Source organism: Mirounga angustirostris, unplaced genomic scaffold, assembly GCF_029215605.1.
Source record: "Mirounga angustirostris isolate CCGP_5_RB_7025 unplaced genomic scaffold, mMirAng1.0.hap1 SCAF_4, whole genome shotgun sequence".
NCBI lineage: Eukaryota > Metazoa > Chordata > Mammalia > Carnivora > Phocidae > Mirounga > Mirounga angustirostris.
This window is the reverse complement of record NW_026991712.1, coordinates 69,576,525-69,591,378: the sequence shown is the minus strand read 5'-3', so window position 1 is coordinate 69,591,378 and position 14,854 is coordinate 69,576,525. Positions and strand designations below refer to the sequence as shown.

Below are 14,854 nucleotides of genomic sequence, written 5' to 3'. Positions count from 1 at the left end.
ATGGGAGCAATAAATTGTACAGCAGCCATAATTTCTAGGTCTGTGAATAACCCCATAAAGCATGCTGTAGCAGAGAAGGATCTTTCTCTCTTCTCACCATTTCTTAATGAAAGAGCAACCTATTACTAATCTGACCATACACTATTATGTTAACATGATCAGTGTGACTAAAAAGTTCCCAAACATATTTCAAGTATTTGATGCATCCAGGACTTCAACACTAAAAGTCTGCCTATTACACCATTTTAAAGATAATTTACCCTTTATTTTTCGGAGACCTCATCTACTCAAACCCACAGCACAATACTGCTTTTCTATCTCAGTTCCAGTTAATTTGCCCAGATGTTGTATCATCACTGTTTGTCTCTCTTGTGTGCATTTGTTTTGCAGTAAGAAATGGTCTCAGCTTTGCTTCTTTTTTGGATGGCCACCACCACCTAAGACCTGAATGTCCTACTGCTTTCCAAGAACAGAAAGACCTTCTATTTGTTTGTTTCCATGGCAGCTTGGTAGTAACAAAACTGTTGAATGGGCCCCAATTTCGGCAGACCGTCAGGTGAATGGGACCAGTCTCCCTTCTTCCAAAATATCAGAAATTAAGCACTTGGAAAGGAGATTCAGCCAAGATGACCCATTTACAGGCTGGACTCAGTCCAGAGACTATAGAGAAAGCTCGCCTGGAACTGAATGAAAACCCAGATGTCTTACATCAGGATATCCAGCAAGTCAGGGACATGATCATCACCAGGCCTGACATTGGGTTTTTACGTACAGATGATGCCTTCATCCTGAGATTTCTCCGAGCCAGGAAGTTTCACCAAGCAGATGCCTTCCGACTCCTGGCCCAGTACTTTCAGTACCGCCAGCTGAACCTGGACATGTTCAAAAACTTCAAGGCTGATGATCCCGGCATTAAGAGGGCTCTCATTGACGGCTTCCCTGGAGTGCTGGAAAACCGTGATCACTATGGCAGGAAGATTCTTCTGCTGTTTGCAGCCAATTGGGATCAGAGTAGGTAAATGTAGATAGCATCTTTACTTGGTTCTTCTTTTTCATAAGCGTCTTCAGTGCATGTTTGGGGCTGTATGGTTTTCATTTTTTAAAAATGCAAAAAATGTGTGACGAGTGGGCTTTCATCCAGCCACAAAGGAAGGTTTAAGGCCACAAGATTACCATCATCAAAAGGCAATTCCAGATTCACGGCGGTGGTTTGGAACAATAGAATCATAGTGTTAGAATTGTAAGACACCTTAGAAATCATTATTCTATTCATCAGAGTGGGTCATTTATTTTAATAAAGTTGAAAGCTGGTCTTCTAGAAGAACCATATATTCTGTCTTTCGTGTTCTCATCTTTAACAACCAAAACAACAAAAATGGATTCAGTAGATGGCTTTATATCAAGTGTTTTCAACACATAAATAATTTCTTGGATCCTATCCATGACTTTAATACCCTATATTTCTTCTGAGTGCCAGAAATGCATCTCTCCCTGAAAATCCTATAAAGAACCGCAAACTCAACATGTCCCAAACTGAACACACCATCTTCCGTACTATATCCACCTTTCCATCTATCCAGTCTCTCCAGCCAGAAATCTGAATGTCATCATGAAATGCTTCTGGCCTTTGCTCTTCACATCCAATTAATTGCCAAGTCTCACCCCTTTCTTCTTAAGAACCTCTCACATCTCATCCCCTCTCTTTGCTCCCGTTGTTATCGCCTTGGTTTAGATTCTTATCATTTCTCACTTGAATTTCTGCCTCTGATCTACTCTCTTCTGATGGTCTACATCATAGCTGGAGTGACCCTTCCAAAATTCTGTGATGTCACTCTGCTGATTAAAGTTCTTCAGTGACCTGCAAGGCCTTCAAAGTAAAGTAAGGCCCTTTATGATGCACCTTGTACATCTCCTGCTGTGTGTCCCCTTTTGCCCTTGTGGGTCTCTGGTCCAGCTGGAAGCAAGTATAGGCCTTGCTTTGAGTAAATGAGGTTTTTCCATGCCTCCAAGCCTTTGGACCTACCTCATCAGGCACCAAAAGGAGAGACCAGCCACTTCTTATCCCAATTCCAACCATCCTGGACAGTCTGCCTACTGATTCATACTCCTCTTCATGCTTCTTCTCTGTATAATTTTCATCTTTCCTCCGCCCCAACCCTTCTCAGTTAGGTGCCCTTTCTTTGTTCATTATTTCCACTAAAGCATTTGCAATAGGAGTGTAAGAACCATTGCTATTACAGCTATTATTTTGGGATATGTATACCATATGCTCCACTGAGCATTTATATATATTGTCTCATTTACCCAGTGAGAACTTTTCATGAAAGACATTATTATTATCCTTATGTCACATTTGATGACACAAGACTTTCGGAAATTAAGTAACTCACTCAGTATCACATAACTAATGAAATATGGAATGGGCGTGGAGCCCCGGTAGTCTGACTTGAGAGAGTTGTCTTAACTTGACTTCACTGCAATTGTGTGTTTACTTGTGTACTCTTTCTTAGGCCTCCTCCCAAGACTGCAAGTTCCTTGAGGGCAGGAGACTGTCACTTTCATGTTTATCTCTTTGGCACATGGCACAATATCCAATAAATCTGAATGAGAAATAATGCATGAATCAATCTCCAAAACTTCACCTGTGACTTTGGTCTTCACAGAAGTATCATCATGGAAATGTTTACAGTCCCTGGGGAGACACGGGTTTAACTTTAAAAATATACCAAAGACACAAACAGTGAATCATGGAACACTACATCAAAAACTAATGACGTAATGTATGGTGATTAACATAACAATAAAAAATTTAAAAAATATATACCAAAGAATCCCTCCCCAGTATAATTAAAAGGAATTTCTAGGGTGGTCCTTTATTACTTCATATCATTCCTCCTCCTCTTAAAAATGGTAATATTTTAAGATACCTTAGAACCACTGACTATTTTCTGGTTGGTAAATTGGGATCAGGCAAGTTAATCCTGAGGAGGTATTTCAGGGTTTTAACACTATCAGTCTAGAGCTTGGTCAGCTCTGCCCCAGGGCCAGGATGCGTTTGCACGTTTCTGCTCTGTTAACACAAGGTCCCTGCCACCAAAGAGCCCATTGTGCAATCCACTGTCCTGCAGTGTGCAAATATACAAACTCCCATCGACCACAGGAGAATTCCACAGGAGAATTCCTTCTGAGACACACACACCATCAACACAGGGCATCAGTCTTATATCTGAGAAAACAGCCGACCTTTTGAGAATGGCATGTTCACATTTTGGATTTTGGAACAGGACAATTTTGATGATTCTGGAGAATAATCATACTGACTTCATTTGCGCTTAATTGTTGTAAGTGTTCTAGAACTTCCATCTGCTAAGACACTAAGTAGTGATTTACACATAAAAAAAATACATCATCGCAAAATATCTTACCTTGTATTAGCATTTGGTCCGACTGCATCTCAAAATGTGTTAAGAAGTCATAACAAATAGTAATAGGAAGAAGAAGTAAAGATCCGAGAGAATAATCCAAATGTTTATGATTATGTTAACCTTGAACAAGTTACAGTCCTCTGTTCCTTAGTTTCCTCAAGTGTAAAATAAGAAGCTCAAGCTAGGTAATCCCTGAAACACCTCAGCTCTAATGGCTCATGAATGTAAAGCTCATTCAGCCTGATCCTATGGATGGATGGAAAGGGATTTTAAAATTCACTTTATAGCTGCCTTACTCACTAGGTTTTTTGAAGTAACCTCTCTCTCTTTCTCTCTTCCTCCCACCCTCACCCCCAACCCACACAGGCTAAGTCTACTTGAGGCATTTTTTTTTTTAAACTATACACTGCTATTTGTTCCAAATATTTTGGTTTCAACAAGAAGGTAAATGATCAGGTTATCCCATTGACAGCCAAAGATCATTAAAAGGAAACAAACCTCAGTTTGAACCCAGGTACTGTCACATGCTTTCCTGGTTATATGACCTGGGACAAGCAACCTCTCTGAGACTCGGTTTTCTCATCTGCAAGGTAGGGATGATAGTGATGTCTATTTAATAGTGCAGTTGGGAGGATCAAATGAAAAAATGCACTTAAGGAACACAACTCATTGTTTGGCACATGGTAAGCACCCAATAAATACTAACTTCTAGTATTATTATTAATATTATAAAACATCCCCCTACAAAAATAATTGAGCACAGATGGTAGATAGATAAAGATAGAGACAGGAGTACAATACCTGAAAATGAAAATGGGCCAGTGGGTGTGGTCTGCCTGCATGCCCATCCTAAGTACTTCTTTGTTTTCTCCCAGAACATGTTCCCTGTCACACAGACCCAGCCTAAATGGGGCCCGAAGGGCCTGGAAGAGTTGGCAGAGCTTTGCAAAATTACTTCACTCTCATTGGGCACCTAAGATGGCTGGGAAGAGATTTGCATGTCTCATATGAAAGGTTTACTGAGATTAAAATGGTTATTAATATTTATTAAAGCTATGTAAATCTCATTCATCTAAACCCAGACACCCTGAACAAAAATGCAGAGCGGTGAGCGATAGGAAGCACTGTCCTCCAGAGGCACTCAGGGGCTCTGTTGGCTTGGGTTAAGTGTGCCAACTGAAGGGTGGGAGCGCTGGGCTCCCCGAGCATGAACTGGCTTCCTCCAGAAATCAGGCCTCAATGAAGGGCTGTGTGGCTTCTGTATTTCCTGAGGCTGCCAGGCTGAACTGAAATGAATTAGATGAAATCAGCACTCACATCATTATTCATAAAATGAAGCTGGCTTTTTCTGGGCTAGCAGAGTTTACATTTCGGCTCACCTGCTTGGTATATACTGGAGATGTAGGGGGATACCATCACTCAATGAGCTCTTCGATTTTTCTCACCTAAACTGAGTTTGCCCCTTAAGATCTGATAAAAAAGAAATCCATTTCTCGTTTCTGGTTCGCATACTTGTACCTGGTCCTACAGCCCGATATGCCCATACTTAGCTAGAGAAGAGTTAAGTTTGGTCAAGTTATTTTACTTTCTGGAGTCTCCATTTCACTAAGTGGAAATAGGTATAATATCTGGCATGTGGAGCTGTTACAAGGATTAACCCCAATTGCCTTACTTGATGGTGTCCAAGAGGCAGAATAGAACAGTGATTAAATGTGCCCAGAAACTCTGAAGCCAGATAGCCCTCTTCATATTCCAGCTGCCTCCTCACCAGCCATGGGATTCTGAGCAAGTTGCTTAAATGCTTATTACCCTGTTTCTCACCTCTTAAGTGGGGGTGATGATGAGCGTAAGTTAACAGTAGTTGGTGTTCAACAAATGGCAGTGTTTCTTAAGAAAAAAAATCCCAATAAGGCAAATATCTAAGATATTGGGTCACTAGATGTACTTTCCAATTCCAAATGGCAGGATTTGAACCATGACCAACTTTCCTCCACCTGGAAAAGTATAAAAAGTGCAACAGAGACCCCAAGCCACCATGCTTCAAAGTGGTCTGGGGTAGCTCAGGTGTGGCTGGGAGACTCTGAGAAATCACCTGCTCTTAGTGTCCCTCCCTATCGTGTTTATTACATTCTCAGGCTATAAGAAAGTCATTTGGGAAGAAGGATTCAGATAATAAAAGCCCCACAATAGACTACAATAGTATCCTATAGTGCTCGGTGGGGGAAAAACTACTAGAAATGCATTGAAAGTCATAATATATAAAATGACACTGGATATTCTTTGGTCAGTGTATTGTTTGTTTCTCACAATTAAAAAGCTCAGAAATCAGCAACCAGGTTGAAAATTAGTTGGTTCTTTTAGGAAGCTGGGGCACCCAAAGAAAGAGCTGAGTTAGGGCAATTTAGTAGAGCGAAAGGGGGCCAATGGACAACCTGATTACTACCTTCAAGTATATAGAGTTATTACAAGAAGGCAATGAATCTTGTAGGCTCTCTTTCTCCACCATACAGAACAAGGGCCAAATGTTTGGACTGAAGTGCGACCAACTGGATGGAAGATTAAAGGGAGCCAAGACCTCAGCACAAGGGTGAAGGACTGGGGCATTTCCCTGAGGTATAAAATTTAAGAGGGCACCAAAGCACTCAGTAATCAAAAGAAATACTTTTTTAAAAAAATATTTTAAGATCAAAATTAATGCAAAAAATCCATCATGAACAAAATGTCAAAATTTTAAAGAAGGCAGGGTAAGATCATTGACTTTTTCCTTGAGCCTAAGACTCCAATATGGCCTGGCAATCGGATTTCAAATTGGCTCCTAGTCAATTATATTACAGTACAGTACATAATGCTGAATATCTATATACTCCATATACTCTTAACAGTTGCACAGAACCTTATGGTTCCCAAGCATTTCCATGTACATTTTCTGATTTAATGCTCATTAACCATTTGGGGAGTATCACTAAGGGACAGATGACAAAGAAGAGATTTGAGGAGGAGAAGATACTTTCTAATCAAGGAACTAAATGACTCATCAATGGAAAAACTTAGACTCAGAGCTTCTAATTCCAAGCTCCAAAGACATCTGGAGCCAACTGTTCAGCCCCTGAGTGATTAGATATTTCAGAACATCCACACAGCTTCTGAAATGCTGTAAGTGGATTTCCTGGTGGTGGACACATGTGTGTATGAGTGCAGTGAGTCATGGTGGACAGGATCTGAGGTTGAGGGGCAGTGATTCTCAAAAGGGGCACAGTTCTTTCTTTCTTTTTTATTTTTTTATTATTATGTTACGTTAATCACCATCATTACATCATTAGTTTTTGATGTAGTGTTCCACGATTCATTATTTGCATATAACACCCAGTGCTCCATGCAGAACGTGCCCTCTTTAAAACCCATCACCAGGCTAACCCATCCTCCCACTCCCCTCCCCTCTAGAACCTTCAGTTTGTTTTTCAGAGTCCATCGTCTCTCATGGTTCATCTCCCCCTCCGATTTCCCCCCCTTCATTCTTCCCCTCCTGCTATCTTCTTCTTCTTCTTCTTTTTTTAACATATAATGTATTATTTGTTTCAGAGGTACAGATCTGTGATTCATCAGTCTTACACAATTCACAGTGCTCACCATAGCCCATACCCTCCCCAATGTCTATCACCCAGCCGCCCCATCCCTCCCACCCCCCCACCACTCCAGCAACCCTCAGTTTGTTTCCCAAGATTAAGAATTCCTCATATCAGTGAGGTCATATGATATATGTCTTTCTCTGATTGACTTATTTCGCTCAGCATAACACCCTCCAGTTCCATTCACGTTGTTGCAAATGACAAGATTTCATTCCTTTTGATGGCTGCATAATATTTCATCGAATATATATACCACATCTTCTTTATCCATTCATCTGTTGATGGACATCTTGGCTCTTTCCACAGTTTGGCTATTGTGGACATTGCTGCTATAAACATCGGGGTGCACATACCCTTTCGGATCCCTAGTAGTGCAATTGCTGGATCATATGGTAGCTCTATTTTCAGCTTTTTGAAGAACCTCCATACTGTTTTCCAGAGTGGCTGCACCAGCTTGCATTCCCACCAACAGTGTAGGAGCGTTCCAAAAGGGGCACAGTTCTTAATGCAGAGGACTGTGGAATGTTTAGTATCCCCTCTTCCAGGCACTGTGGCAATTGAAAAGGCCACCTTCACATTTCCAAAGCCCTTAGGGGAGCTGGAGTCCACTTTGAGAACATCTGATGGGGAGTGTCTAGAAATGTCCTAACACCAATGTCAATAACCACCCTTTGTTAGGCAGTTAGGCACCTTTGTGTCAAGTGTTTCATACATACATATATATACATTTTTTTTTTCTAATCTTTATCATAGACCCACAAGGATCTATATGGTGTATAGGTAGTATATAACAGAGATGGAATTCTTCCTTGTTTTGTCTGAACATAAAGGCTATGCTTTTTTGCTAAGCCCTAGCTACAGCCTCATTCCTACATGGAACTCAAGTTTCCAAATCCCCTTACAATCAAAATCTGAATCACTGGTATGTGGCTAAATGGTAGTGTGTCTCCAGGGTCCAAATTCTAGGTTCTTCACACCTCCTCAGCTCCCTCTTCTAGCCGAGAGGCACTGGGAGGCTCAGGGTACACAATGAAGCCATCCATTCCTTGTACATGTGTTCTAATGGGGTTCAGACAGTGAAGAATGTGCATTAGAAGCTGGGTGCATGAGAAGTTGAGAGGATTCTGGAGGCTCAGTGTCAAGGGCCTGCCTAGTCCCAAGTATGAGTAGGAAGAAAGGAAGCAGAGAAGGACTTACGCTTTAGTTTGAGCAAATACAAAAGCAGCTGGGGTGCTGACCAATAGACCGGACTTGCCTTTCTTCGGTGGGATGAACCCAAGCCTCATTCCTTCCTTCATGTGCTCAATAAACATCGCGGACAGCCGCAGTGGCCCAGCTCTGTGCAAGCTCCTGAGGGTCCAAAGGAAGCATTCCTGTTCAGAGCTCAGGCCCCCAGGGCAACTTCTCACAACAGTCCCCCTGGGGTCCCTCCAGGTATTCAATGGTGGGAAGATGAAGGCTACCAGGGTACTTGACCATCTCGCCTTTCCAATCATGAAAGCAAGGACACTGTCATATTTACTTTATAATGTAGAAAACAAGCTGGAGGCTGTCTGTTCTTAGGGACGGGTGCTTTTCCACTCACTGTTTTTTTTCTGGGAAGGCGCTCAGCTGCTCCTTGTCCTCTCATGCCAGGCAATAATTTATTTGATGGATATGCTGGAGATAGCAAGCTCCTTCAAACGTCAAGGCTTATTGCTGACCTGTGGCAACCACCAAAGGGCTGACGTGGCAAATGTCCCGACATCTCTGTGGCGTGATTTGGCAGTGGGAGATGAACATTAAGTAGGTTCTTTCTTCTGATTAAAACCCCAAGGCAGTAGGTGGGATATAACTCTTCAAACTATAAATAAGCCAGTTGATTGAGGTTCACCTTTAGCTTTTGCAAGAGCATGGAATAGCTTTTTGTAAGTAGCAGGGGGTCTGTGCCTCATTCCCTTTGACTGTCGTCAATTTAAGAACTTGTGGCACAAAAGGGAGCAAATTTCTAATCCATGCCGAGCATTGGTGAGGTGAGAAGAGACGAGGCAGGCCAAGTGGATTTTATGTCTTTCACCAGCTCCAGGAGGTAACCCCAGATCCTAAAGCCTACTGAGAGAGGTTCGAGAAAAAGATTTCACCGTCTGTTCTTCCTACAGATACATTCCTGGAATTGCTCTGGTAGTGATCAGTTTTCCAATTGTTGTGAGCTTGGAAATGAGCAAAAATGAACAGAGGAGGGTTATTACAACCACCAAATCAAACTTGCTTGCCAAGTGGCAGACAGTAATGCTCTTATGTAGGCACTATTAATATCCATATTTTGCAGATGATAAAATTAAGGCTCAGAGAGGTTAGGTAACCTATCCAAGATCACACCGCTGGGAAGTGGCTAAAACAGGCAGGATCTCAGACATAACTCATTCGCCAAATTTGGGGGCCACTAAGTCAGACATTCAGGAGGGCTCTCAGGGAGGTATCAGTAAGCAAGCAAGCTAACATCAGTCCCTTCCAGGTCTCAAAAGACTTGAAAAGGACCTGATAGCTCAACAGGCAAATCTTGTCGCCACATACTCCAATCTCACAAACACTTGGCAAACTAAATGTTGAAAATTCTATCCACTCTCTTCCCCAGTTCTTTGACAGTGGTAACAGTGATGACAACTTTGATTGTTTTTTTTTTTTTTTTCAATCCCAGCTCCACAAAGCAATCTGGGTATTGCTTGGAATATGTTACTGAAAGGGGTGTCGATAGGAGCCTGACTTAAGATAGTGACTGAAGGCTCCACCCATTCCTTGCACTGAAACAAGTGTCCTGTGGAGACTTCCCGTTGGCACACAGAACCCCAGTTCCACAATTTGTTAGCTCTGTGGGCTTGGTACCATACGTACCTCCTCTAACCTGGTTTCCTCACTGTCTGGTAATGATCACATGTATTTTGCAGGGCTGTGAGGATGAAATGAGTTGCTACATCAGTAAGGGGTCTGGCACCTAGGGACCCATTTCCTTTCTTAACCGTCGTCCAAGTGGTTTTCCCACTTCTGTCTATCTGATCCAGAGTCTAAAACGCCCAAGATTCGATTCCTCATTCTGTTGAAAGCTCTTATAAAATAGACTATATCTCTGTTATGTGCTCCTAAAAAGCCGGTGATTGATGAGGGGATGGAGTGAGGTGAGTTTATGTCGCTCCCTCGCCCTGCTGGACGAGGATATGGCTTGTCATGGGGCTCAGCCAAACAGTTCTTCCAATATTTCTTTTAAATCCCCTTCGTCCTCCACAAAACTCCTTATCAGACCTTCTCCAGCACTTCCACGCTAATTCCACTTAGTCCGGGGGCCCAGCCGCTTTCTGCCCACCGCCACCATCCCCTTTGGTTGGTGCTCAGGCCCTTGCAAGCTTGCCTGTTAGAGGCCTCTTGTATATGGATTGAGCAGGGCCTCTGCTCGGAGACAATGCAGCAGCGTCTGGCCCTGCCTACCTGGGTGGCTGGCCATTGGAGACGTGTCCAATGTCCCAGGGCTCTGGCAGCATGTTATATAAGGGGGCAGCCGTGCAGTGAGAAGGGGCCACAAGGATGGGGAGAGCCAGCTTTTATCGACAGCGTACCTTTCCAGGCCAGCTGTTCATCCCAAATTCACACTTAAAAGCCCAGGAATTTAAAAGACACGACCCTCATTACCTTGCAGATAAAAAAGTCTCCTCTGACGGCTAGAAATTTGAGGGCCTGAGAATAACTGCTTCCTTTTCAGAGCACGGCCCTGATAAAGCAGCCAACACCGAGCTTGCTCTGAATTACTTGACTTGAAATCATACTGCAGTCGGGCCATGACCCGTGTCTGCTCTTGTAAAGGCCAGCATCAGGAAAAGAGGGTACAGAGAAAGGGCAATTTTTTAAGCATGGTGTTGCCTGTATGCTGCGTTCGCTGTTGATTTTCTCATGAGTATAGCTGACTTCTCAAAAGAACACATCGCAAGAGATGGGGCCTTTTCCTGTACAACGTGAAGCTCTTCTGGGCAATTAACAGCTTTCCCCAGTTCTTTTTTTTTTTTTTTTTTTTTTGACAGAGAGAGACATAGCGAGAGAGGGAACACAAGCAGGGGGAGTGGGAGAGGGAGAAGCAGGCTTCCCGCTGAGCAGGGAGCCCAATGTGGGGCTCGATCCCAGGACACTGGGATCATGACCTGAGCTGAAGGCAGACGCTTAACGACTGAGCCACCCAGGCGCCCCTTTCCCCAGTTCTCAATAAACCAGGAAACATCTTCTGATCCCCTTCACAAGGAGGATGCTGTAGCGCTGAGAAGGAAGCCCCTTGGCACCTGCCGGACTTCAACCCCCCAATACCCCAGCCCCGAAACTCTGCTCTTTAAGAAGCCACCAGTTTCCTACCCTTTAAATATGGTTCCTAAATAATCGCTCCTGAACGGGGATGTACAGAACCTTGAGCAGCTGCTAGAATGATTAAATGCCTGCACTTCCCTGAGGTTGTAAATCAGGCTCTGAAGCCATTTATTGTGAGTGTACTATAAAGCAGTAGAAGTTATTGCTACTCTACTGTAAAATGTAACATTGGACAGGAAAATAAAGAGAGGGTAAATTTTGTTGTGAAGACTTTAAAGTGATGTGTTGTTTTTTCTTTGCACCTTCTCTTCCTGTTCCTCATCATTTTTCTCTTCTCTTTGCCTCTAAGTCTTCCCTACCTCCAACACTCCTCGCTGAGTGTCTCTGGATTCAATTGCGAATGTGGCGCTCCCACTGATAACGCCCAGTGCCTTTCGGGATTCGAGAATGTTCGTATTAGTAATGCTCCCGGGCATTGAGCATCTCCTTGTGCTGTATTATTAAATTTAATCCCTGCAGACATTTGCGAAGGAGATATTATTATCCTTGTTTTAAATAGAGGGTATTTCATCTGGACAAGATCACAAGGCTGGATAGTGGCGTGATCCCGAGTATTTCTCTTACTCCTTCTTCATGATGCCTGATTATATTTGGGGTCTGCTCTTGTCGATTGTGCCAGAATTCATTGAGAAATCCCTGCTCAGGAGTCTTTAATGGCTCCTTAATAAAGCTGATTCAGTCTCTTCGTCACATGTTGTGCCAAGTAAAACCTTAAGAATTTCGCATCATGGGGCGCCTGGACGGCTCAGATGGTTAAGCGTCTGCCTTCGGCTCAGGTCATGATCTCCAGGTCCTGGGATTGAGCCCTACGTCAGGCTCCCTGCTCAGCGGAAAGTCTGCTTCTCCCTCTCCCTCTGCCTCTCCCCCTGGCTCGTCCTCTCTCTCTCTCTCTCAAATAAATAAAGTCTTAAAAAAAAAAAAGAATTTGGCATCGCTTTCCTTATCCAAAGGACATCTTCTGCTCAAGTCAAATGGCTCTTCCTCCTCTCCTCCCGCTCCCCTGTTCATCCCAGCCCTCCCCAACCTTTGCTTCTGGAGTTCCTCCTACTCAGTCTTCATTCCTCTAATGAGGTGAGCACGGGTCCTCCAGGAGCACTGAGAAGAGGCATCCTGGGGGCATTAGCTGACTTGAAGGAGAAGTAAAATTAAACAGGTAGAGGGAAGTGAATGTGAGGGAGACTGCTTGAGACAGAAAGAGCTCACTCTGCAGGGACCTAGGGTGAGAGTGAGCCTGCCTCAACAGGAGAGCCTTGGTGGGTTGCATTGAGCATAGACTCTAAGGGCTCACACGGAGAGAGAGGAAGCTGAGGAGGTAGGCTGAGGGTAGGAATTATCCTTGCTTGCCATAGGAATTTGGGATTTAGGCTTAAGAACAAACCAAGTCCTACTCATCTTTCAAAGCTCATATTCACACTAAGAAGCTTTACCCCTGGCTGGGGCAGCACTGATCTCTCCTTTGTTCTTCCCTGAATGCTTGTCACACTAATCTTTGCTGCACACTTTTTCAGGCTTCAGGGAAGCTCCTGGAGGCAGAACGCTATTTTTTTCTTCTTGGTATCCATGGGTACAGAGTAGAGCTCAGTAGAGTTCCCTCGACTGACTTGTGGGGAGAAGTTTGGAATGATGGAAAGCTCAAACAGAGAGGCTCTTTCTAGACTCTTCTCAATGACAATACTCTTGTGGAGGGGACTGGAGTTGCGTGCAGTTGAACTTGAGAAAGAGGGAGGAAGAGACTAGGGTGCTCTGTCTACCCCTTGTCCAGTGATTCTCAGCATGACAGAAGGGAGACCGAGAGTGTTGTGGAAGCATCAGGAGCAATCCAGGGCCAGAATTGGAGCCAATATTGTGGGTTCCCTAGTGGCTCCATCCTCTGTGTGACTTGAGCTCAGGTGCCAATCATCCAGTAATGATGTGAAGTGCATGACTACCATCATTTTCTCTCATCTCTCAAATTCTTTTTTTTTTTTCAGATTTTATTTATTTATTTGACAGAGAGAGAGACAGCATGAGAGGGAACACAAGCAGGGAGAGTGGGAGAGGGAGAAGCAGGCTTCCTGCTGAGCAGGGAGCCCGATGCGGGGCTAGATCCCAGGACCCTGGGATCATGACCTGAGCCGAAGGCAGACGCTTAAGGCACCCCTGATTTCTCAAATTCTATGTTCTATCTGTGTCATTGTGCATCAGACCAAGTTAAGAAAAGACTTCACATATAGAAAGCTTCACTGTTCAGAGTGCTACCTTCCCTGCAGAGCTCAGGGAACGGAACCTGATTCCCTGCCTCATTCTTAGTGAACGGCTTCTGATTTCTACTCAGTGTCCTCCTCACCCTGACAGGTCTGTGTGGATTTTGGTCATCACACATTTCCTCACGAGTTTCTGATGAGTTAATCCATCATATAATTTTACAGCATGCATATTGATTAGTATGTTGCACCCCCACAGGTAGATTGCAGTTTGATATTTGATCTGTAAAATCAGTTATTATCTGTAATGCCTCATTTACCTTGTACCTTTGTAAGGGAAGAGGGTATTCTAGAGACGTGAAGTCTTCAAATAGTTGAGGGCTGCCTTTTAAGGACCAAGTTTAAGGTTTTATTTTATTCAGGTTTGGTTAAAAAGTGAACACAACCTTAGAATGCATTGTATACTTCCTACCTTGTTAAATATAACTGAACACTTTCTTCATGACAAGGGGTAAGTACAATGCATATAAATTACCGTACCCTGGGCTAGGAAATAGTTATAAGGATGGGGATTCCTGGGGCATATGGGCTTGCCATCATGCCACGTGGCCCATACTGGCTCACTATATGTGTTTCCTAATACCTTTTTTGGGGGGGGGGGCACTTCTCCTCTTAGCTCTTAATTGATGAATGTTAGTGGGCTTGCTTCAAAACCGTCTCTCCTAATTTTCTGTGGGCTAGGAAGTCAGAAAACTGAGCTTGGTGAATTCTATGCTTTGGGTGAGGACCTATGGGGATTCCCAAGGAATAAAGTAAATGAGCTGTAGCAGGGCATGAATTTTATAACATCTCATCTGTATGCTCAGAAATATGGTTCTGCCTAATGCACCAGCAGGCAAGGCATGAAGCACCTTCCATTGTATCATCTATTTGGAACTGTGCAAAACAGAAAACCTGAGCGATTTTTCTTCCAAGTTTTCTCTAACCTTGGATTCACGTACAACACACCCCTCTGACTTATGTATCCTTCTTCCCTATAATACTTCCCTCAGCTTAATAGGAAAGGACCTATATCTTAATTTATATTTGGATTAAAACCCATTTTTACCAAAGTGGTGACTATCCTTTGTATTTACTTTCTTTTTTTATTTTTTTTTTATTTTTAAAGATTTTATTTATTTATTTGACAGAGAGAGACATAGTGAGAGCAGGAACAAGCAGGGGGAGTGGGAGAGGGAGA

General features: G+C 43.3%; 1 protein-coding gene across 1 annotated transcript in view; it reads left to right on the top strand.

Moving 5' to 3' along the window:
• Positions 1-560: 560 nt before the first annotated feature.
• The window catches only part of CLVS1 (clavesin 1), a 164,345-nt gene continuing 150,051 nt past the window's right edge, over positions 561-14,854 (top strand). Inside the window, exon 1 of the mRNA XM_045896498.3 lies at positions 561-1,015. Coding sequence (XP_045752454.1) covers positions 561-1,015 — 455 coding nt within the window. The remainder of the gene's footprint in view (positions 1,016-14,854) is intronic.